General features: G+C 40.8%; 1 protein-coding gene across 2 annotated transcripts in view; it reads right to left on the bottom strand.

The window, feature by feature from the left end:
• Window positions 1-6,387: 6,387 nt before the first annotated feature.
• Window positions 6,388-25,128, bottom strand: part of pof1b (POF1B actin binding protein) — a 48,905-nt gene continuing 30,164 nt past the window's right edge. Inside the window, exons 4-13 of one of the 2 annotated variants that reach the window (XM_061740274.1) lie at window positions 21,971-22,001; window positions 21,625-21,705; window positions 19,917-20,009; window positions 18,243-18,356; window positions 17,280-17,432; window positions 10,918-11,034; window positions 10,240-10,371; window positions 9,492-9,562; window positions 8,147-8,261; window positions 6,388-7,283 (exon numbers count right to left, since the gene is read on the bottom strand). In XM_061740274.1, coding sequence (XP_061596258.1) covers window positions 7,263-7,283; window positions 8,147-8,261; window positions 9,492-9,562; window positions 10,240-10,371; window positions 10,918-11,034; window positions 17,280-17,432; window positions 18,243-18,356; window positions 19,917-20,009; window positions 21,625-21,705; window positions 21,971-22,001 — 928 coding nt within the window. In that variant the 3' untranslated portion in view covers window positions 6,388-7,262. The remainder of the gene's footprint in view (window positions 7,284-8,146; window positions 8,262-9,491; window positions 9,563-10,239; window positions 10,372-10,917; window positions 11,035-17,279; window positions 17,433-18,242; window positions 18,357-19,916; window positions 20,010-21,624; window positions 21,706-21,970; window positions 22,002-25,128) is intronic. The other variant, XM_061740276.1, reaches the window with a different exon arrangement.

Below are 25,128 nucleotides of genomic sequence, written 5' to 3'. Positions count from 1 at the left end.
AAAAACCACAATGTAGGCAGGGGAGTCAACATCCCAAACACAAACTTGGAGCTGGATCCACAATGCAGGCAGAACTCAGTTTAACACCGGCAGCACTATAAAAATCAACTCAATCATTTCTTATTTTCTTCTCCCACTTTAAAATCACTGAATGCATCCTGGCAGAGCAAAAACAGTTTCCAGGAAGCATGCCACTGCGAGTACAGAATACCCAAAGAGGGTAATTTGTACCTCCTGTATAGCAAAAAAAAAAAAAACAACTAAAAAATGTGTAAAAGAACAACAAACTTGTTCTTGACAACAAACTTAACCCAGCTTGTAAATTTCCCCACCCTGATGAGAATGCCCAAAGCCATGAAAATAAGAAATTCTTGGAGGCTAAAAGTCAGTAAAGCAAACAGCCAACAGCTTCTATAAATTTCTATATGGTTTTTATAGAGTTTACATTGAACATGGAATTGCCAAACGGAAATAAGGCTTGAACCAGGAAATTAAAATCAGGGCAACCCTAAAATAAACAAAACTTCTATTAACGTAACAATGCTCTTTTATCCAGCGCATGAAACAGCATTGGCATTAAAATCACTCCTAGAAAGTCTGATCACAGGCAGCCAAGGATGAGAAAATCCAAACACATTTTGATTTGGGTTCAGATTTGATCATTCAGGAATATCACTCACTTTTTAAAGATGATCCAGGACACTTCTGTCCACTTTCTTGTTGTAGTCTGCATCAAAGCGTCTCGCAACAGATCCAGGGATCACTTTCTAAACTAATGTTGTCGGCCTCATGAATCATTTGATGCATGTTAATTACAGGTTTAAACAGGTTTCTTTTGTCTTGGGAATAGTTTTTTGAAATTTGAGCTCAATTGAAATATAAATTCTCAAGCTCTTTAAAACATGACCCCTCGTAATCTATGTGAACGTTTGTGTGAGATAGAATGCATCACCCATCAGGAGTTGCACAGAAGTCATTCATAAAAATTCTGAGAACTTGAACTCACTAAAATGTTTAGAACTCATCTGAGGTCAAGCAGATATTTGAGCCAAAGCTTATGAAAAGTTTTTTTTCTTTAATGAAAAATACCACTATTGGAGATTAATATGTCATGACCATACCAAGCCCTGGAGATGTTTTTTTGTTTTTTTCTCAGCGTATCTCAGTGTCATATTTAATTCACGAGACCTACATGGCTGCATGATTGATTTAGTCAAGAGTGTCCATGATGAGTGGAAACATTAATGAAGGAAAGAAAAATCCTCTAACACTTGCATGGCAGCACCTGTGTCCAACTCATAGCAGTCCCCCCTATGTATTAGTAGTAGTAGTAATAGTAGTCATAGTAGAAGTAGTAGTAGCAGTAGTAGTAGTAGTAGTGGCAGTAGCAGTAGTAGTAGCAGTAGCAGTAGCAGTAGCAGTAGTAGTAGCAGTGGTAGTAGCAGTAGTAGTAGCGGTAGTAGCAGTAGCAGTAGCAGTGGTAGTAGCAGTAGCAGTAGCAGTAGTAGTAGCAGTAGCAGTGGTAGTAGCAGTAGCAGTGACAACAGTAGTAGCAGTAGTAGTAGCAGTAGCAGTAGTAGTAGCAGTAGCAGTGGCAACAGTAGTAGCAGTAGCAGTAGCAGTGGTAGTAGCAGTAGCAGTAGCAGTAGCAGTGGCAGTGGTAGTAGGAGTGGTAGTAGGAGTGGTAGTAGCAGTAGCAGTGGCAACAGTAGTAGAAGTAGCAGCAGTGGCAGTAGTAATAATAATAATAATAATAATATTAATAATAATAGATATTGATATACAGTTATAGTTGTAATGGTCTTCATTGAACTATGCTATAGAAAACTCAAAACATAATATACTAAATGTGGAAAAACAGAAAAAGCACAAATAAAAATGGCACGTGGCATATATGAATGATATATTTCTTTAAAATCCATATGGTTACTTCCATTGTTTGTACTGTTCAATCCAACCTAAGTTTAAAAATGTCTTCTATTCTCAGTCAACTAAATAAGGGAGAAAAAGAAAAACAAATTCTCCTTACATTCATCTTGCTTTAGTACTTTTCCAGTTTAAAAATCAGATCATATCAGACAAATTTAAATAATCTGATTACCTGCAGTCTGATTCTTAAAATCTTTGTGTGGATGTAATGTGTTACTTCCCAGCAATGACTGTCTGCTGATGGTTTTTGCTTTCTGCGTGATGTGGGCTTTGAGAACAGTCACTGGAGTTAAAATGGTTGACAAGCAGCCAACCGAGCCAAGCCCTACAGAGCTGCGATGACCTCATTCTCTGCTCCATCGGCGCCGCTCACTGACCCTGAGACGGGGGACGCTGCTGAGCAGAGCTGGCTCCCTCTGCTGGGACATACACAGCAACTAATAGCATAGATGCCGAAGCTGAGGACGGGAAGGAAAGAGGGGGAAAAAAGTGGGTGGTGGGCGTGGAAATGGATGTACAAAAGGTTGCAGCAAGTTTGCTGGACAAGGCTTTTGCTGGATAACTTTCTGCTTTTACATCCCTTGTATCACTTTTAATTGTATGGAAATCTGCTTGAATTCTTCCCTTCTTTAAAGGCGCTGCAGAACTAAACCGCTATAGTGCATTTAGAAATTCTCTGTTATCATTAGAGTTCATGACCTCTTGTGATTTGAGCAATCAAGAGTTTGGAAAACGGCACAGTAACAACTACAGTGCTCTTAAAAATTATAAATATTGAATCCCCATAGCAAGAAATGCTGTGCAGTTTTTACTTAACATGCTAAATCAGATCAGGACTACACAAACTTACTTTGGGATGGTTTAAAAATGATTTAACTAGACTTTAAAAGATTAAATTTTTGTGTTTAGTCACTGCTAATACAGCGCCCTATGACACTGCAAATGTATCATGAACTTGTCTCTTGCATTGCATTGGTCACCCAACAAAGCCTGATGAAATGTTTCAGAATAAAGGTTTTGATATGATCCGAGCAAGTCTAAAACATCTTCGTAACTGAATTTACAGCTTGTTCAGGTCCTTCATTTTTTATCCATTTATATTAGAGAATGCTCTGTCGACTGTTACCCAACCACAGTTGACTGACTTGGCTAGGGGTTTATTTCAAGATGGAGGTGGGAACTGATGTCCATTGAAATGGGCCACTCAGGACGCATGGTAATCCAAGGTGTAAACTGAAATACGTAGGGTTGCTTGCTTGTGATTTCAGTGCTAAAACTCATTTCTCAAAGTAATAAAGCCTTGTTTCAAGAAAATTACAGTATTAGTTAAGGGCTATTTTGCTTGTTTTATAAATTCTAGTTCAAAAACAATTCTCTCGTTCCATTGGCAGATTGTTATATGTTTTTTTATTTGCTTAACATTGTGACTAAATTTAGGAATAATGGGGTTATTTCTAAAGGGGTTGTTTTTGCAATGTGGATTAGCCAGGGTGCATGTAAATACCAGGTGTAAACAGGCTCTAAGCTTGTTCTCTCAGCTTCTGAAACTTTCCACAATCTGCAGACCAAACTTTATGCATCCGTTTGTTCTTTAACAAAAATGATCTCAAAAAGGCCCAGAGGTGGAAACAAAAGTCAAGACTGAACACAAACAAGGAAGAGCCAGATAGGTACAAATAGAAAGAACAACGTTTAGTCACATGGAGCATTACTTGAAAATGTATATGAAGTAACTCTTTAGCAATACCTTAATAATTCTTGTGAAGTTTGTAATTATGCTACTTCAGTAAAAACACAACAGTGGACATTTGGAGAGATATATTGCCAACTTTAATCACAATCTTGTCTCAGCTGCAACATTTCTCACTGCAAGACTCAAGTCTGAGTCTCCTTAAAAAAAATTGTTTGCATAAAAAGTGTTTGCATAGGAAAATATATTTGGACAAACTGTATCTGTTTGAATATTAACTACAACCTGTTAATTTATATAAATGTACAGTTTGCCCTTTACTAGAAAAGTAAGGCAGGATTTAGTCTTGCCAAAGCTCACCATGGTAACAAGCAAATAAAGGCCATCCTGTTGGCTGACTAAGACAACAGTAATGCCGGCCTGACATTGGTTTGCTGGCACTCACAGACATATTCAGACACTTAAATCCAGTGAGGTTAAAATCATTTTACATGCTTCTATCAGAACTGCAGCTCCGTGTCCACTGGGCAGCTTTGCTGTCAATCAGATTTTAAGAGTAAAGAGGGGCTAAAGCTCTCAGCGAGGATTTGTGACGGTAGCAACAGCACCCTAAATACCACCTGTAAATTGTATTTGTATCACAAAATATTTGTGGGGTAAAAGAATAATAAATGGAATTTGTGTAAAACTCATCCTGATCCCACATCAGCATCAACATTTTTTAATGCCATTTAAAAATGTCAGCATTGAACTGAACTCTGCAGTTTTGAAATTCTCTCTTCACCTATTTCTATTTCTCTGATGAGCGAGATGTTGGGTCATGTGCACTGACTTGGCCTCTCACCATCACAAATGTTTTGAATTCATAACCAGTCAGGTGACGTCTCATCTTTAGCCTGGAAGAAAAAAACAGTGATTTCCAGAAAAAAATTGAAAAAATTGATTTTTTGACAGTTTTTCCCTCTCCCACTGAGAAGAGGAATCATGAAAGAATTTTTAGCTTACAACCTTTTATAATGCTCATGCAGCATCATTATTTTCAAGTTATACAAGTAATTAAAAAACACTACTAAAGCTAAATCAATTTACAAAAAAATACCTTTTTAGTCTTTTCAGTTTTCCAAAAATGTCCCAAGGCTTTTTTCATATAGGTGGGTAAAGTTTTTTTTTTTAGATGAAAAAAATGACCAGTCTTTGGAAGCGCTCATGAGTCCATGCAGGTATTTCTGCATCAAAATTAATTTACGTTTTTAATTCATTTCTGCCCATGAGACCATACACAGCCTAATTAACATTTAAAGGCGAAAATTGCAGTCAGTGGGCTGAAAATGGTCAAAAAGAACCAGAACAAATTATTTTTAGTGTCTTTTAATAAAAAATTGCAAATAAATCTTGGATAAGGCAAGTTTAGAAACTAGATCAGTAATACATTGTTTTAAAGGAGTATGGTGAAACTATTGGTGTGTGATGCTGCTGACGTGGTGAATACACCCTCAGATGGATGTCAACAGATTCGGTGTTGCTTTCTGGGAACAGCAGGCTGCTTGTCAGCTGTTGCAGCAGGCTGCCACCCGGTGGACACGAAGCCTCCAACATGCCAAGTTACATTAAAAAGCTTCAATAGAAAATCTCCATGTACAGTTTACATAATAGTGTCCTTAAAAGTGTTCTTCCACCATCGTAAGTCCCCATAAAATCATGCTCCACTTCCACACATCCAGTCATTCACCTCTGACCCCCTACACACACGTCCAGATTTACACCTTGCCCCCCACCCACCCACAGTGCGGCCGTACATCCATGCGAGCCGGTTGCAAGAGTGCATGCCCTCCCATGGATGCGAGACGTCACACAGCCCTTACCCAGATCCCACGGTCGTATGCAAACAAATCAAATGCTTCATGTGAACCCATGCACCTCAGACTCATACATAAGCGCAATTAACACATTAAATTAAAACAAACAAAACAAAAAAGCACTACCCAACCGGAACATTTTTCAAATGTTCATAAGAATGTCATTGCAGGAGGGCTAATCTACAGTCAGTACTGAGAAAACAATCGTTAAGCATGCCCATCGTACGAATATACAGAAATATTTACATGCAGAGAATAATTACGGTGAAGCATTCACCTCCTCGTCCCCTGGGCAAACATGGGAGTGGTGGCTTTTTAGAGGACTCTCACACTACGTTGTACCAGTCTTAGATTCAGTTTCCACTCGTGACAACTGGAAGCTGGGACTTCCCACTTTTGGTTTGAGATTCGGCTTCACGGCAACACATCGCCTTGATCATCATGTGTGAACAACTCAAAGACTTGTAAAAGATACCGTTGTTAAAGGGTATTAACGTGGCCAAATATCTAGAGTGTTTTTAGTCGCTGGCGGGTGTGAACATCACCTCCTGTTATGGTTTTATTTCATTTAAGTTGTCAAGGAGACAACAGCACGAGAAAGAACTCGGCTTTAATTTAAGTAATGACAAGTTGGTAAATTAGTAACTCCTTCCCCATCACATTTATTACTTTTTCTCTGGCATACAACTTACCATCTCATCCATTTCTGTTGCACACTTGTCAGTCATCACTCGCTCAGTACCTCATGTGACACGCATGCATGCACTGCCCCCCCCCCGTTCACACACACAAACTCACATTTGGGGTGAGTCCTACACACAAAAGGCAGCTACTTTGTTCAATTAGATGATCTTTTTTCAAACTGATAACCAACTTTCTCTGATACCACTTTTAATCTTTCATCTTTCATCTTTCATTTTTTATTTGTGTTCTGAACAAATAATAGCACATACAATTTACACGTCCGTTTCCTCCCTCGGCCAATTTTCAAATAATCAAACTATGTTTTGCATGTAGTCATGTTCCATTTTGCGTTTTGTTTATAAACCGTGATTTTGAAGGCTGAGAGGCTGTCAGATCATCTGTTGTGAGGCCATCCATCGGCAATCAATCATGTAACAGGGAAACACCTCCTGATTACAAAATAACCAGTTGTGTCATCTGAACGGACCAAGTATGCAAGACAAGGTTTTAAACTGCCTCAAAATATAATTATGGTCACTTTAACTACTATTCTGGCTATTACAGAAGTGTTTTTCAACTTGTGTCTGTGCCACCTCTTGTACGCACCAGTACTGTGTTCAGTCTAACAAGGTCATTAGTGCACTGATCTCCAGCCAATGACGCATCTCTAGTTTTCATCCATGCGATCTGGGGAGGACATTGACTTGGAGCCAATTAGAAATTAATTTATTACATCGACTTCTGAACGTGAAGAAAACCAGTTCCCAGTTGTCACAGCCGCTTTGTTCCTACCACCTAAAATCCACAACTGGCTGATGGAAATTCAACAGATTTGGTCTTTGATTACCAGGTTATCTTTTCCCTTTTTAGCAAAAAAAAAGAAAGGAAAAAAAAAGAAACTCAAACTGAATTGTCACCCCCAAAGAAACTCAGTTTGGTCAAACCAAAGATCCAAAATTGGAGGCACTGGAGGGGGAAAGGGATTATAACCACCACCAACCCTGGAAGCCGTGAGGGGAGGGGGAGGAGCATGCAGGGGCTGGGGGTAACAGCAGGGTCTTCTCGTCGATCAATCATTCCTGTCGGAGAGAAGCAGTGTGTCTTTAAGGAGTTGTAATGATTTCCTGTTTTGAAATGGAACACAGGCACATTTGTTACACTTTGTACAAAACCTTTATGAACCTTATGAACTCTATATTTCACTGTAAATATGTTTTACAATGCAGTAAATGGCATTTTTAATTAATCTAACAAATAGACGTGACTTGCTTTATTGTATCCAGGTATTTCACACATGTCCAGGTACTTTAGTCCAGCTGCGGGATAATTGTGCAGTGTCCTGCAGTAGCGCACTCTTACCACCAGGTAACAACATTACCGAGATCATGAAGTCATTCAGCAAAATAATAAATTATACAAAATATCCAATATTATTGATAAGATTTCCACAAAAAGGCACGCAATTGTTCAGTAATTTAATATTTAAAAAGAAACCATTATGATAGGAAAGTGTTCTGTCTTTAATTACATGCATCCTTTAATGGCACAACAGCATGAAAAGATTTGTCCAGATTTTTTTAATCACGTGATATTCAGAAGCAGTTTTATCTAAAATGTCTCAGTTTCAACATTGTTATGTTGTTTATGTTCTACTGGGAATAAACAAATTGGTGTTTTCTTCGTTAAAATCGGGGTTTTGAAATAAAAAATAAATTCCTAAAAATGTGCGCTTTCTGTAAACCTGAAATCAGTTTGTGACCGTTGCCATAAAGGCTTCAGCCAAACCTCCACCTCTCATTAATTAAAGGTGGAATGCAGCTACTGGATTAACATCTCTTATCATCTGGGTGCAGAATGTAGCACGATGCCTCAGTGACAGCGAGTTTCTAAGAAGAGCAAACTAAGAACGCGACTTCCAGTAAACCACTCGATGCTCTTCTTTGGTCATCATCTTCAAAACGTTTCTTCCCGCCTCTCCTGTTTATACCTGTTTGATCATCTCTCCGGTTCTTTCAATGACGATGGTCTTGGCTTCTTTGACAGGCGAGGTGACCTGGTAGTCGTCGCTGAGCAGGCCGAGGATCGGGTACTGGTTCCTGTACCTGCAAACACATTCAACGTTACAACTGGACAGTATAAAATACACCTGGATGCTTAAGGGGAAAAAAAAAAACTGGATCCAAGTTTTATTTTCCTGTAACCCGGCAGATGTAGTCAGCTGCAGCCGAATGCCTGGATGGATTTTCAAAATCGTTTATTTTTTTTTTGTATCGTGTATAAAACTAAGTCATGAATCGAATCAGATTAGAGCTGCCTTCTCAAAAATCTTCTGAGCTCCACCTTTCTGAATCTAATAGGCTCTAAAAGTTAAAATTTACTCAGTGTACAAAGGAATAGTTCCCCACATCACGCCTGATGGGCTGATTTGAAATGTTTGAGCTGATGACATCCGATGACATCATTATCTCTGGTGTCTTTACTGTGCTGGAACATAAACATTTGACTTTCAATCCTTTTCCAGCTTTGAGCTGACCAACTCCTGACTGGGTATCTCCATAAAACCATAATTTTATTAACTAGGCTCTAAATCAAGTAAACATTTGTAACAGCAGCATAATGACTCACTTAAATCTTACACATCTACTTAAAGGAGCTTCAGGCCGGATTGTGGCAAGATTTATGAAAAAAATCTGTATACATTTTAAGTTTTCTAGTAATAATGTCAGATGAAGCGTTCCAAACCCAAAAGAATGAGCCCTCTAGTGTATCTCTCCTTTGCCTTGAACAGGCTGTGTGCTGCAAAATGTGCTGCAATTCGGTCCCGAATTTCCCGCGCTGGGCTGCGGATGTGACGTCACATGACGCTGCATGCACGTTCTCCCCGTTCTCCCGTGCCGGCTTCACTGTTGGCTGCAGTACCCCCAACTGCCGTGGTGGTGAAGGGTGGCGCTAGAGAGTCTCATTTCTTAAAAGGAGCCTCAAGCTCCTTTAAACTCTTTAATGATAAACATCTGAAATTTCCTTGTACAGGCGTCATTGAAGGCATCTTTATAAACGTTTCAGAATACGATTGTGGTCATCTTTACTGTTAATACAGTTCTGGATGTCAATTTGAAAGCATTTCTTTTTTCCTTTTCAAGAAATGTTCTAAATTTTATTTGTTTTATAGGAAAGATATGGTTTCAGTAATTTATTACAGGCATTGTTGGGTTGAAATACAAATACAATCATAAGAATCTTTGTAGTATTTGTTTGGAAATGATCATGACACTGAATCTGAGTGACTAGTGATTACTGGGTTTCTCTCATGAGTGCAGGTCTGCGACGGCTACCTCTTGGTGATGATGGTCTTGGTGACGTTGCCGGAGCCGCTGCTTCTTTCCTGCATCAGTTTTCTGATCTCCTGAGGGCCAAAACAATGACAAAGAGTTCAAAAGTCAGCAGAGTAAACGGGATACAGTGGGCTTCAGAAAATAGCTGCTATATATTTAGGTTCAGAGTATTTAATATTGTTTTAGTGCTCTCCGCTATGGGTTTCAGCATTTAAATAATTCCAGCTGTTAATACAACATTCCTGTTTGCTCTTCTCGTAAATGTGTTTTTTTTTTCTTTTTATGCAAAAACATCTTGTTTCTTTGTTCTTTTTCTCTCCTCAGAATTGCTAGCAAGTATCTAACCAGACCTGCAACTCACAAATGGAAACTGTTTTGGGGGCAAGATTGCCTTGATCATTTAAATAGATCAATCTGTAAATTTCGAGAAGCAAATAATCCCGAGCTGCCCAGTTAAGGGCTCTAGTAGACAAACAAAAAGTAGACAGACAAAAAAATCCAACTTCTTAAAGTGTACTAGAGCTAAGAAGAAAAGTGGCTTATAAAGCGTTAACCCAATAGACATCAGAGCAAAACATTGAGACGTAATGATCGGAAGCGACGGTGGAAATCATACATAGGAGCATAACCACACCTGAAAATTTGAGGGGGAAAAAAAGCTAAAAATAAACAGTTTAAAGATGAATTCCAAATAAGTGGCTGAATCTTTCGAGCAGTCTCTGAAAACAGTTTGCTTCTTGTTACAGACCTCCTCCTGTCGGGTGATGGTGGTCTGCCGCGTCTCCAACATGGTCATCAGCTCAGTGATCTTCAGACTGAGGCTCTTCTCCGTGGACGACTGGGAGCTGCTGACCTCCGTCTGGATCTTGGTTATCTGGGACTGAAAGGGGATGACATGAAAATGGCTCCTTGTTATTAGTTAAGTTACCAAATTAAGTCGAACCCCATTCGGACTCCATCACCAGCTCAGCTGTGATGCAGGTGACGTTTAAGGATTAACAACTTTACAGCTCATCTGCTGAACGGATCAAGTTCTGTCTGTTGAATTCTCTAGAAAGTGTAAATTGGATTCTTAAGCAATGAACATGGGAAACTGATAGAGATTTCCTGTTCCAGAGTGATGCAGCCATCATACGTGGTGTCTACCGTGCACGCCTATGGTGGTAGTATCATGATATGGGCTTGTTACAGTTTGGCAGAAAATTCATGCAATTTCGGACAAAGAAAGAAAGGTGCGATACTGCACAAGTTCATTAAATGTGCCATAATCAAAAGCTAAAATAGCAGCGAAATATGAGTATTTAAAATCTCTGCCATTTTTCCAAACTCCTGCAGCTGTGACAAAATATTGCTTTCCATTTTGCAGCAGAAGCAATACTCACTTATTTGTAAAACTAAGATCCCGTTCTCCGTTAGTGAGTCTTACCCTCAGCCTCTGTATCTCCAGGTCTTTCTCCTCTCGCATGGTGCTGAGCTGCTGGTTGTACTGGCGTGACAGCTCCTCTGTTTTAATATGCAGCGTGCTGCTGCCTTGTCCGGCCAGCTGAAGAGCAGACGGAGAAAGAAATCACAACAGAATTCATGGAAATCAATGGATTGCATTGCACAGCATTGCACTTGCTTGCATCAGTATGCAGTTTCTGGGGGAAATGTCTTTTGGACTGATGAGAAAACTGGACCTTGGAAGCTGCATCAGTCTATGATCACAGAAAAAAACATTTGCAAAAAGGAGCTTCCAAAGAAACAAACACAAAGCCTGTGAAAATGGAGGGCTTGATTATGTTTTGGGGCGGCTTTTCTGCATGTATGTGATGCCCCTATATAGATTACTCCTGATATGGAGCATCATGCAAGCTAACATTCCACAGGTAGTCCTGAAACTTGAGAACCTGCTCATTGAGGGTTGATTGCCTGCTTGTGCTCATTGGATGACACCTGGGCCCGGTGTCTCCACCCCTGAGTATATAAGCAGCCTGCACCTGAGTCTGGGAAGATCTCCTTCCCTCTGAGAGATCTCTAGGAGAGAACACCTTCCCTCAGCTCTCCATGTCTTTGTTTGTGTTCTAGTTCTTCTGTATTCTTTCCATCCACACACCCTGCACTACACTATGTTTCACTCATCCATCACTCACACACACTACTGACTTACTGACTCCACACTCCATAGGATCCTTATGGCTTCTTCTGTTGGTTATGGTACCTCAGTTGTTTCTTTTTCGGTAAGCTTAATAAATATTATTTGTTTCACTTCCGTCTCTTGTCCCCTATTTTGCCATGACTTAGAGCCGGTCATGACAAATGGGGGCTCGTCCAAGATGTGAGTATTGTTAAAGCTAAGTTGAGTTAAAGTTAATTGTTTGGCACACGTGGCTTGTGAATAGCCAATTTGAAAGTAATTGGGGTGTTTCCCCTGTGACCTCTAGTTAGGCCAATCAGATGCGTGGGTTTGGTGGGCCTGGCTCTGGATTCCCTTTTTTGGGTTAATGCGGTTCAAGCTCCAAAACTTTTCAAGACGTGCGTGTTTTTGATTTGTTTGGCTTCCTTTTGTTTTCCGTACCTATTTTTGTTTGAACATGGAGTTGGATGCATGTGGAGGGTAGGTTCTTTTTGACATATTTGTTTAAGTGATTTATTGGAGTTGTTAAGCCTTTGTCCCCAGCAGGCTTAAGTTTTGCAGTGTTTCCCCAAGTGGTTTCATTGCATTTTTTGTTTTTCATAGTGTGTTCCACAAAAGCTGGGCACGTGGATACCACCGGGATACCTGGCTGGCAGGGAGACTCGGGAGGGCCACAAGAAGAGAAGGTTGAGTTAGATAAGTTTGTTGTAGGCAGTTAGGGGGGACACTCCCAAATTAATAGATCACTTTACTTTTGTGTCACTTTGGGCTTTATTCCCATTTGCATCCAAACGAGTAAAAAATGGCTCAAGTCAAGGATTTTATTGAGAATCCATCAGTGCATTTTTTAGATTGTTGTTCAAAGGACCAACTTTTTGAGATTGCAGAACATTACAAAATAGATGTTGGGGATAAGAGACGGAGAACTGAGACTATAAAAACAATACTGATTGCGAATTTGGAAGACATTGAGGTATTATCTGGTAAAGAAGATGAAGAGCAGCTGCCGTTGCCAATCCAAAAACCAAATCTTTCATTTGAACAGCAAAAAGAATTGATGTTAATTCAATTAGAAATGGATAGGAACAAGCAACAAATTGAACTGGCAAAGATCAACTTGCAGAGGGAGAAGTTAGAGCTGGTAAAAGAAGGTAAGATTGACCAGAGACTTTTGGAAGGTGAAGGAGATGTGGCTTCAGGTAAGAAGAGTTTTGATTTGGTGGGCAGTTTGAGATTAATGCCCAAATTTAATGAGAAAGACCCCGAAACCTTTTTCTCATTGTTTGAACGACTAGCAGAGTCTAGAGGCTGGCCTGATGCGGATCGGACTGTAATGCTGCAGTGTGTTCTGACTGGGAAGGCACAAGAAGCGTATTCAGCTTTGTCTGTAACTGACAGTGTAAGCTATGCTAAGGTTAAATCTGCTGTTCTTAAAGTGTATGAAATGGTGCCTGAGGGTTACCGTCAGCGTTTTAGGAATATGAGAAAAGATGATAAACAGTCATATCTTGAGTTTTCACGAGAACTGGTTAACAACTTTAATCGCTGGTGTATCGCTTCAGGTGGAAATACTTTTGAAGGCTTGTGCCACTTAATGTTGCTAGAACAGTTCAAAAACGCCATTCCAGGTCGTATAGCAACGTATCTCACTGAACAGCAGGTGAAAACTGTAGCAGAGGCAGCCGCGTTGGCTGACCAGTATGTTTTGACACACCGTGATTGGGTACCGCGGGGTATCCAACATAAGCATGTGTACCGGGAGAACACTGCACCCAGCCATCATTCCAACACACCAGGTCACGATAGCAGTGCACCTTTCACCCCGTTGGTTAAAATGGAGGATGAGAAAAGTCGGGCCCGTGATGGTGACAAAACATGTCATTACTGTGGCAAAAAGGGCCATATTAAGGCAGACTGTTACTCACTCAAAAGGAAGAACATGCATGTGAAGTCGGCAGCGTTTGTGGCGCCTGTTGTGGCAGATGTCAGGTTGGTAGGTTCTCTACATGAGAGCGAGAGGAGTTTCGGCGGTGTAGATGAGGCGTATCAACCATTTGTTGAGAGGGGCTTTGTCTCTCTGGTCGGGTCCAAAGAAAAGGTGCCCGTGACAATTCTGCGAGACACAGCGGCGCTGGGCACATATGTCCTTGAGTCTGTTCTTCCATTCTCGAGTAAGTCGGCGACCGGAGATGCCATGTTGAGCCGTGGTATGGGTATGTCCATAATCTCTTCTCCTACACACAGAATTGAACTTGATTCTGGACTTGTCCATGGTGAGGTGGAGGTGGCATTGCGCAGGGCGTTCCCGATGGCTGGTGTCGATGTTCTCCTGGGAAACATGCATGCGGGTGGTCGGGTGTGGTCAAAAGTGCTGCCGTCACCATTAGTAAGTCCTGATCCTATTGTGAACAGTGAGCCAGATGAGAATGAGCGAGACTTTCCGCAGGTATTTGCGGCAGCGGCAGTGACACGTGCCAGGTCTCGTGAAATTGGAGATGAAAAGAATGAAAATCTTGAAAGTGTTTTTTCTTTGTCTGACGTGCCTATTTCTGTGTCCCAGGCAGAACTTATTGCAGAGCAGCAGGTTGATCCGTCCATCAGAGGTCTCTTTGAGGGAGTTCTGACAGGTAGTGAGGTGCAGGATAGCGCAAATGGGTATTTTTTGGATAATGGGTTGCTAGTGAGGAAGTGGGTGCCTTGTGGGGAACTTGGGGCAGGGGAACCAGTTTTCCAGGTGGTGATTCCAGCTAAATACAGAGATTTAGTTCTGAAACTCTCTCATGACCAGTCGGGGCATTTGGGGGTTAAGAAAACTTACCACCACATTTTGCAGTATTTCTTTTGGCCTAGGTTAAAGAAAGATGTTGCTGCATACATTAAAACATGCCACACATGTCAAATGACTGGTAAGCCAAATCAGGTCATTAAGCCTGCTCCATTACACCCCATACCTGCTATAGGACAGCCATTTGAGCACATCATAATAGATTGTGTTGGTCCACTTCCTCCTTCTAGGTCAGGTGCCAAGTACCTATTAACTGTTATGTGCCAGGCGACCAGATATCCAGCTGCTTATCCTCTATGTTCAATAACTACTAGGGCTGTGATTAAGGCACTCTCCCAGTTCATCTCCATATTTGGAATTCCACGGGTTCTCCAGAGTGACCTTGGTTCCAACTTCTCCTCCCATCAGTTTGCTCAGGTTCTGAAGCAACTACAGGTGAAACACTCTCAATCCTCAGCGTACCATGCTGAAAGTCAGGGGGCGCTAGAGCGCTTCCACCAGACCCTGAAATCATTGTTGAGGGCATGTTGTACAGAGTTGGGCAAAGACTGGGAGGAGGGCTTGCCCTGGTTACTGCTGGCTGCTCGTGAGGTGGTGCAAGAAAGTACTGGATTTAGTCCTAATCAGTTCGTTTTTGGCCATTTAGTTCATGGTCCACTTGCACAGCTTCACGACAACTTTACACCCCCTGACCCACCTAAAAATCTAATTGACTATGTCAATGGGTTCAGGCAGCGCTTGTATGTAGCTGGTACTTTGGCCAGAGAAAATCTTGCTAAATGTGAATTTGCTCGTGCTACGGTCACGTACCTTGGTCGTGTGGTCGGCCAGGGGGAGGTCCGTCCTGTGCACGCAAAAGTCGTTGCTATTGAGAATTATCCAGCTCCCACTACAAAAAAAGGAACTCATGAGGTTCCTGGGGATGATTGGGTATTATAGAAGTTTCTGTAAAAATTTCTCATCTGTTGTCTCTCCTCTAACTGATCTTAAGGACAATGTGAAGTTTGTCTGGTCCTCCCGGTGTCAGCATGCGTTTCAAAATGCCAAAATCTTGTTGTGCTCTGCCCCAGTATTGGCAGCTCCTCGCATGGATCAACAATTCAAGTTGCAGGTCGATGCGAGTCATGTTGGGGCAGGTGCAGTATTGTTGCAGGCTGACAGTGGGGGGGTGGACAGGCCAGTCAGTTTCTTTTCTAAAAAGTTTAATAAGCATCAGCTTAATTACTCTGTCATTGAGAAAGAGGCTTTGGCACTGGTGTGGGCTTTGGTGCATTTCAGTGTGTATGTGGGGTCTGGCGTGCCTGTAATAGTTGACACAGATCACAATCCACTCACGTTCCTTAGTTCACTAAAGTGTCCTAACCAAAGACTCATTAGGTGGTCTTTGCTGTTGCAGTCTTTTTCACTGGACATTAGGCACATAAAAGGGAAAGATAATGTGGTGGCGGATGCATTGTCTCGTGCTCCGGTTTAAATGTGTTCCTAATACTTTGTCCTTTGTTTTTTTTTAGATCCTGGCATTGTGGTCCCTGGTCTGTCCTGCTCCTTACAGCCCATATTGCTAGCTGAAACACCTGGATCCAGCTGTTGAGGGGGGAGGATAGCCCAGGGGGTGCAAGCCAGGCTTCTAAAGGGGTTGTTTAACACCAGTGTTTGAAATCTAAAATTTTGCCCTGGGGAAATTTGTAATTTTAAAGTTAATGTTAAAATTGTTAAATATGAATGTACTTTCTTGAGTTTTGGGTTAATGGTCTTCTAATTTAAATGTATTCTAAATTGGGGAGCCGTGGATCCTCCTACAGGGACCACGACCTTAGGGGGGGAGGTGTGATGCCCCTATATAGATTACTCCTGATATGGAGCATCATGCAAGCTAACATTCCACAGGTAGTCCTGAAACTTGAGAACCTGCTCATTGAGGGTTGATTGCCTGCTTGTGCTCATTGGATGACACCTGGGCCCGGTGTCTCCACCCCTGAGTATATAAGCAGCCTGCACCTGAGTCTGGGAAGATCTCCTTCCCTCTGAGAGATCTCTAGGAGAGAACACCTTCCCTCAGCTCTCCATGTCTTTGTTTGTGTTCTAGTTCTTCTGTATTCTTTCCATCCACACACCCTGCACTACACTATGTTTCACTCATCCATCACTCACACACACTACTGACTTACTGACTCCACACTCCATAGGATCCTTATGGCTTCTTCTGTTGGTTATGGTACCTCAGTTGTTTCTTTTTCGGTAAGCTTAATAAATATTATTTGTTTCACTTCCGTCTCTTGTCCCCTATTTTGCCATGACTTAGAGCCGGTCATGACAATGTAGGGTTAGTGAGGGTTAGTTTGTTCCGGTTTGCTGCATCTAGTGAGGAGCCCGATGATCACGACGATCGAAGCATCCTAGAGTGAAACATACTGCAGGTTTACAGGTCCTCCAACTGGGTAAAGCCCCATAACGAACAGCTTAAACCACCCAAGAATGGCTTTTAAAAATGCAAACTGTCCCTCTATGAACACTGATTTAAAAAATGCAATCCGTTTAAGGCAGCCTTCACACCTGAGGCAGCTGAAGCAGTTTTCTCAAGAAGAGTGGAACAAAATACCTGCTGGCAGGTGCCGAAGCCTCTCAGAGAGCTACGGACATCACGTGTGGGAAGTTTTACATTGCTGGTAAGAGTTGAATATCACTTTGAGGGTGCCCATTTTTGCCCATTACATTTTTTTTAATTCATTTTATTATTTAAAGTGGAAGCGGAGTCAAAATTTAAAATCTGGCTTGTGTAAGATATTTAAAAAAATGAAAGACACTCCTAATGTTTGGAAATTTCAGAGATATTTTCATGGAACGAACCTGTCCAGGTAACTGAGGAAAGTGAAATTTTGCATTTTACCTTCTGTCGCAGCATGTCGTTCTCCTTCTCCAGCGCCCTCATCCTTCCCTCCAGCTCTTTCATCTTGAAGTCCCGGTTGGACTCGGAGTTCTTGCTGCTCATGACCTGGCTCTCCAGGGACCGCTGGGCGGCGCTGGCCTCTTTCAGAGACACCTGTGGAGATGACGCGCAGGTTTACAGGCGGCTGCCCTCCTCCCAAATAGTTATGTTCACATATTAGTTTAAAAAAAGCAAATTTATCCAGTAATGTGATAATACTAGTGAACAGATGAATAATGTGAGATAATTCTAAGAAATTTTTAGTTGTAAAAAAAAATTACGAGTTAAAAGGCTCACTGGGATCATAAAGTGATCAATTTATAAGAATCATTTTCCAAATTTCCAGACTTTTTTTTTTTCCCCAAAGTGTCTAAACCCTAATGTTTGAACACTTTTAAAAAAGTTCAGAATTCTGAGTAGAACTTGTGAAGGTAGAACTGTCTAACCAATTTAGACATTTTCTCTACTAAACTCCAAACTTAAAGTTGAGCTTTTTCCTGGTTAATCTGTGAATGTTCTGTCAAACACTGAGATGTATCCGTTTTTTATATATATCTAAATTGCTCCCAATTCATGTGTGAATGCATATGCATGTCTACTTTTAAATATATGTATATATACACTCTATAGCTCGGCCTTAAAATGCAGCAAATAATAATAATAATAATAATAATAATAATAATAATAATAATAATAATAATAATAATAACCACATTTGTTATTGCTTTATTGATATGTAATATTTATTTATATACATATATAAATATACATGCTGCACCGCTCACTTAGGAGGCCTGTGAGATCAGCTGTTATTCTAAACAGCAAATAAACTCAGATCCAACCTCTCACAGACAGCACAGACCAGTCATAGCTGCAAGGCATGCTGGTCCATTTTCATACATCAACTCCAGACTGAGACAGTACCTGCAGCTGCCTGTTGTTCTCCCTGACGGCCTCCAGGAGGCTGTCGTACTGCCGAGCCTGGTCCGCCTTGTAACTCAGATCTCTCTCCAGGGACTCCTTCTCGCTCTCCAGACGCTGTGGACACAGACACAAACACACACACACACACACACACACACACACAGACACACACACACAGACACACACGTCACGGTCAAGACAATCTTCACAATCACTCAAACACTTCCTCTTCGTTCTATTTTTGGACATACAGCATGATCACAGTGCATCTTTTTTTCTTTTTTACAATTAATGATAAATCTGAACACACTAATCAACGCTTGTTGTCATGTTGTTGACTGATATTCACCAGACATTTATGTTAGGACTACTTTGAATATTTCAGGCTCTCATTGAGGTGACGAAGCGTGCAGGAAAAGAACAGCCACCGGCCTGCTTCAACACTTTTATCACACCGGTCTGCTTCAACACTTTTATCACCTGGCCCGAGGCCTGTACGCTCCCGAAACCATTAAAGCCGCTTGAACACCTGCAGGAAAACTCATAAGCTGTATGTGACAGCTTTGAGGACGCGATGTGCTGACCCCACACAAGCTGCAGGGAGTCGTCGCAGCCATGTCACTAGAGTATTTGCTTCTCTTCTCAGAAGAGGGGCCGGACTGGTTCAGGACACTGAGTCCTCAGTAGGACCAAAGAAATAAATCACCTCGGCTTCCTGTCAGTCAGAGTTGATTTATTTATTCTTTTTGATTTTAATTCTGCTGTTGGTGTATATTGTGTTAAATGGTTTGGAGACAAAACACTTGAGATCTTCAGGTAAATCATAAACCGCTGAGGGGACCGAACAGGTTTTCCTTCCACAGAATCCTTCATGAAGCTGATGCGTGTGCAGGTGTGGCTACTTTGAAAAAAAAAAAGAATGATAAAATGCAACCCCACTTAAAAGTGTCCTGAATGCCCAAGAAGCTCCTCTGGTGATTCGTGTTCCTACCGATGCAATGGATATTTATCCAAAAAGCTTTTCTTGGTCTCCTGAATCTCATATCGACTTTTATCATTTCTCTTTACTGACCCTTAGCATTCTTGGACGGAGTTACTGCTGGAACTAGTTGAACAGAGTTAATTAAAATGTTGACTAAATGTTTAGGACCCTTCAGTCGTGCACTGAGCAACTACATTAAAAATGTCAGAAATGTTATTTTTATCTGATTTACTTAGTATTTTATTTATGCACATTTGCAAGAGTTTGCATGGGGCTGCCGCTTGTTCTTAATTGTGTTTCTTATTTTATACTATTTATTTAGCCAAATCTGTATTTCTAAAAGGGAAAAGCTTTAAAAGGAAATTTCAAAATGTTTTACTTTGAGTTTGATGAATGCAACATTTTTCAAAGACTTCAGGCTAATCGCTTTAAATAATCGTGACTTCAACGCTGGATGGTGTAATCGTTATGATTTTCTCTCATTAAGCAGGCCTCGTTTAGACTTTAGTTGTATCTTTTATCAGAGTAAAATAAATGAGCACTTCCAACGATGCTTCTTCCCTTCCTTCCTTCATATAAGTCATCATGAAACTGATTTAAGTGTTAACCAGTTGTCCCGACGACTGCTGGGACCCGCTGACAGGACTGGGATCAGCTCTGTGTGTGTTCTGCCGGGTGGCGGCGGCTCTTACCCGCAGGTCCTCGGACATTTGGATGAGCTCCTCTCTCAGGCTGCTGAAGGTGGACAGCAGCAGACGCATGCTCTTATCTGCAGTGAGACGGGTCTGACGCACAAACACAGACGGGTGAATCATCAACGCTGCTCTGATGTGCAGCTGGATGCAGACTGTTATTATTCACACACAAATGAAGCTCTGTTACCGTCTCAAATAATATAACTCAACCTTTGATAACTGTTAACCATTAGAACAGACTTGTAATCATAAGATAATGAAAGATCAGACGTTTTAAACACAATTACACAGTTCTGAAGCTGTAGACTGTGACTGTATTACAGTTAAATCAAGCTTCAACCCACTGTACAGGGTTTAATTATGTCTGTAAGTATACTGCACCTGATTCTATAGAACTGCAGCCTGATATAATGTAAGAGTGGATTATTCTTCACTGTCCACAAAATTTACAACTGTTTGTCTCTCTAAAGTACATTATTGTAGAAGTCTTGTCTAAAATGTGGTGTTTGTTTACAGCCACAGACTGCTGTGGTACAGATATCTTATAATAATAATAAACCATTTAAGAAATCAGACACTGGGAGCTTAAACAGAGTCATTGGATAAACAACCAACCGTAAAGTTCAAGGAAAAGCAGTCAGATTGAGATAAAAAGAGACTGATTGTAAAGTCAACAATGAATGATGGGATGTGAGGGGCTGTTTTCCTTTCTTATTATCCCCTTAATAATGCAATAAAAGCCAAAATGACAGATAGATGTAAACCAATTTTTAGTAAATATAGTTTGAAGTTTTTACAATGACGTCTGCTTTGCTTCCAAGTAAGAAACGGGCAACTCAACGCTCCACACTGCCGATGGGCGCATGCCTCACGTGGAGGATCTGAAGTGCATCTTGGTCTTTTTTAACAATCATGGGACGAGCTGACGCAGGGATTGGCTGGCGGATCAATGTTTCATCTGCAGCGACGCAGTGCTGAGCTGGTCTGCCATGACGGAGACAGAGCTGAGCTGCTCTGTCTCCGTCATTTAGGGTCATGGGCTGCGGGAGGCGAGTTACGAGAACACAGATTTGGACCGTAACGGTAAGAGGGCAGAGTTGCTGCTCCCACAGCTTATGTGGCTCATGCATTGGTCTGCAACCCTCATTTTTCTAGCTATGTCAAACAAGGTCAAGAGTTTGAGACAAACCCAGGACTCACTGTACTGATCCCATATCTCATCTGGTTTGTACCTGCCTGGAGGAGCAGGAGAAGGTGATTACAGAAACAGATCCAGACGACTAGCAGAAAATCTGCTTCCTTTCTTCTCACATATATTATACATTAACAGTCATTCCCCAATAAACCTGTACGGATTCCCACATTTGACGTTTTCTTTTGTGAGATGGTGAAATAAGTTAGAAACAGACTGAAAAGTGGTGCACTGACACCACAAATCAGATTGTATTCCTAATGTTTTAGATTATAACTGGATTCAATTCAACCGCATTTAATTGGACTCATCATTTTGTTGCTATCTCTATAAAAGTGCTTTAGATGATTCTTATTGGACAGTGGCATTTTACAAATGAAGTGAGATGAAGTGAATAACCACAGCGTCACCTGACAAGACTCAAAGAAGCTAAAAGATGATATCTGCACGTATAATGACAACTCCAGGTCTAAAGAACTCAAACTGAATAGGATTAAAGTTCTGGCGTCTCACCTGAAGCAGGTAGCGCATTTGTTGTTTGGTAAGTTCAGTAGCTCCTTTGGGAATCAGCTTTTCCACCTCCTCTTTTTCCACCTGAACACACAAGCACAAAGACAATCACAATGTACAAATGCGAGAAGGTGTTTCAACACCTTAATATGTAGAAATGATCTTCTTTTTTTTAAATCATGTGTAACATGGATTGTTCTCACACATTCTGCTCTATATAATAAAAATTTGTAAAAAAATAAAACTTAAAAAAAAAAAAGTTATTTCAACCGCACAAGAAGTTTTGTGGGAACAGATTATTTGAGACTTTTTTTTTTTCCAGTTTTTTTCAGTGCTGCCGGTTTCTCACCTTGTAGTCGCCGAGATCCATTTGGTGTTTCCTGAAACACACGAGAGGAAAGACAAACAATGAGGGAGGCAGCATGAAGTGTGTGTGTGTGTGTGTGTGTGTGTGTGTGTGTGTGTGTGTGTGTGTGTGTGTGTGTGTGTGTGTGTGTGTGTGTGTGTGTGTGTGTGTGTGTGTGTGTGTGTGTATATATACACATGGAGTGTAACTCAAGACTTTTCTCAGTGATTCAGGAGATTTTCTTCCACAGACTTGTTTAGATACAAAATTTGGACCGCTCAAAAAAAAAAACGATTTAAAGCTGAAGGATTTGGGGGAAAGGAGGAGGGGGTTTGATAGCACCTGAGTAAAGCTGAGGATGTGACACACGCATTATTTCATCGGGTTAGTCCCACGGAGATAAAAGATCTCTTTTAAGTTGTGGACCTGACCAATAGGGCAGCAGCATAGTTGCATGAAAAACATTAAAAACATTAAGAACTACTTACATAAAACACTTACGCACATTCAAAGGTAGACTGCAGCAGTTAAAACAAAGCCTTCAACAAATTCTATGTAACAGGGGTGGGCAGCTAAAGTTCAGATTGTAATTTATTCAAACTGGGCTCCTTTCCCAGTTCAGTCCGTACTTTAGGAATGACAGATAGCACAACAACTGTAAATCTGAGGCCGTGACTGTCAAGTGTACTCCTTAAAAGACAACTAAAGACAGTGACGATTGATACCCAGAAGGGTTTTGTCTATGAAACACATACCAATGACTGAGCTGTCGGGCACATAGAGACGTCCAGTTAACTTTAAAACAGTACACAATGGTGTGTGAGGGCAGCTTGTAATGAATCTCAGTTCCCTGTGGTAAACCCTAGCCTGTGGTAGGGCTGTTCGATTTTGCCCAAAACTAAAATCTCGATTTTTTTTCTCTCAAAATCCGATTTTCGATTACGATTATTTTGTGAATTGACAAAAGGCAAAGAAATGATTTCAAATATGCTGTTTTTTTATTGAACATTTGCCCCATTGGGCTTTAAGTGCAAACTTTGCTCTTATTAAACCAAAAATGAATGAATAAAGTGCAAAACTCTGTGAAATAAGTTGAAAAAAAGTTTTAAAAAATATAATAAAATATAAAGTTTTATCTCTGAAAAATAAAATCAGCAAATCAGCACTTGCAAACATACAGTAAGTTATATTTCCAATTAAATAAAACAAGACATTTTCTAATTAAACTAAACTGGGTCTTTGCATGCTAAATAATAATGCAACCCATGAAGGAGGTAGAGGTGTGTAATGTCAGTCATTACATTTGCTATTCACATTTGCAAGTTTTTTGCAAGGAACACGAGCCAGTCTACCGCATCTGGCTTGAGGGATGCCCGGTGGCATGTTACAACGCCCCCTCCTACACTAAAGAGCCTCTCCGATGGGGCACTTGTCACAGGTATTGAGAGGTATTTCCATCAATCATTAATATGGTATCAATCATTAATATGTGTGCAGACAAGGTTAAAAAAAAAAAAAAAAAAAAGTGAAAAATCGATTTTACGATTTTCACGTTTTAACATCGTTCTAATTACATAATCGCGATTACGATTTAAAATCGATTAATCGAACAGCCCTAACCCGTGGTAAACCCTAGCCCGTGGTAAACCCTAGCCCGTGATACACAATAAATCACAGCATCATTGGCATTGAAATCAAAAGTTGAATTTGGAATATTCTAACCAAGATTATTTATATACATAGTAGTCAATAGAGGGCCCAGCACAACACCTGGAGGAGTGCCCTTTTTCACTTATACGTCAGAGGGTTCTGCTTGTGTGATCATTTACAAGCCCCCCCACTGCTCACTGACACAACCTTCATTTCAGCAGTAACTGTGAAAACCTGACTGAAATGGCGACAAATTCACCATGCACAAATATGCTTAGTATGCAGGAAATATGCAGGAAACTGGACCATATTACACCGGTCATGAAATCACTACACTGGCTTCCAGTGAGTCAAAGGATAGAGTTTAAAATCTTACTGCTGGTCTACAAAGCACTGAATGGTCTTGGACCAAAATACATGGTTGATCTGTTAGTTCCTATGAAGCTCCCAGACCCCTGAGGTTCATCTGGATCTGGTTTGTTGTGGTTCCCAAGAACCAGAACCAAGCAAGGTGAGGCAGCGTTCAGTTATTCTGCTCCTCACCGGTGGAACAAACTTCCTGTAGACCTGAGGTCTGCTCCAACTGTCAGCTCCTTTAAATCAGGACTAAAAACATTACTGTTTACTGAAGCGTACTCTTAAATTAAACTTACCTGCTGGACTCTACTGCCCTTATTTTTAACAGATTGTGCTTTTTATTATTTTACTTCTTTTCTTATAATCTTATTCAATCATATTTGTTATTTACTGTCTAATTATGTCAAATTATTTACTGTCTAATTATGTCTTGCCGCTTTTAATGTCAATGTAAAGCACTTTGAATTACCTTGTGTTGAATTGTGCTATACAAATAAATTTGCCTTGCCTTGCCTTAGTGTGCTCTCGAAGATGAAGAAATGTGTCATCCTAGGCAGCTTGATGATGCGTTCAGGAAATCAGATTTATAATGCTTTATTGGCTCAGAGTTTTTGTTGTTGTTGTTTTTTTAACTATATTGCTGAGAGTGTAAATTAAACACTTTCATGATCACAAGTATTTTGGCGCTGGACTTGCATGTAACAGCAATTGTCAGTAAGGGGGAAAAGGTGAAGGATTACTGCACTATGGCACCGCCCTCATACACACAGTTTACAGTTAAGAAATGACACTACATGAATCAACTGGGTGTTATCTTGATTGATCTTGCCTTCGTGAATCCTAGGTCTGAGTCATATTTGTCACTAAATCCTGCACCCTGCACTCCAGGGCGGTCAGGGGATAACTGGGAAACGATGACTGCTGAAACCATGTCAGTGACGCTACACTTGAACCGTGCTCTGCTGCTTCTCCTAAAACACACTCAAAAGTATCACATTGAGACATCAAATATCATCTGACTATCATCCATCTGTACTTTTGTGTAGGTTGGGATATTTGTTGGGGATCATTTGGGTACTTTATGCAAGGTTATCATGAGGCATTATATTTCCACAACATTACTCATCTTGCACGACAGAAAGTCGCCAAATGAT

This window comes from Cololabis saira, chromosome 14 (genome assembly GCF_033807715.1).
Source record: "Cololabis saira isolate AMF1-May2022 chromosome 14, fColSai1.1, whole genome shotgun sequence".
Lineage (NCBI taxonomy): Eukaryota > Metazoa > Chordata > Actinopteri > Beloniformes > Belonidae > Cololabis > Cololabis saira.
Note: the sequence above shows the minus strand (reverse complement) of the source record. Positions and strands in the feature narration are given on the sequence as shown.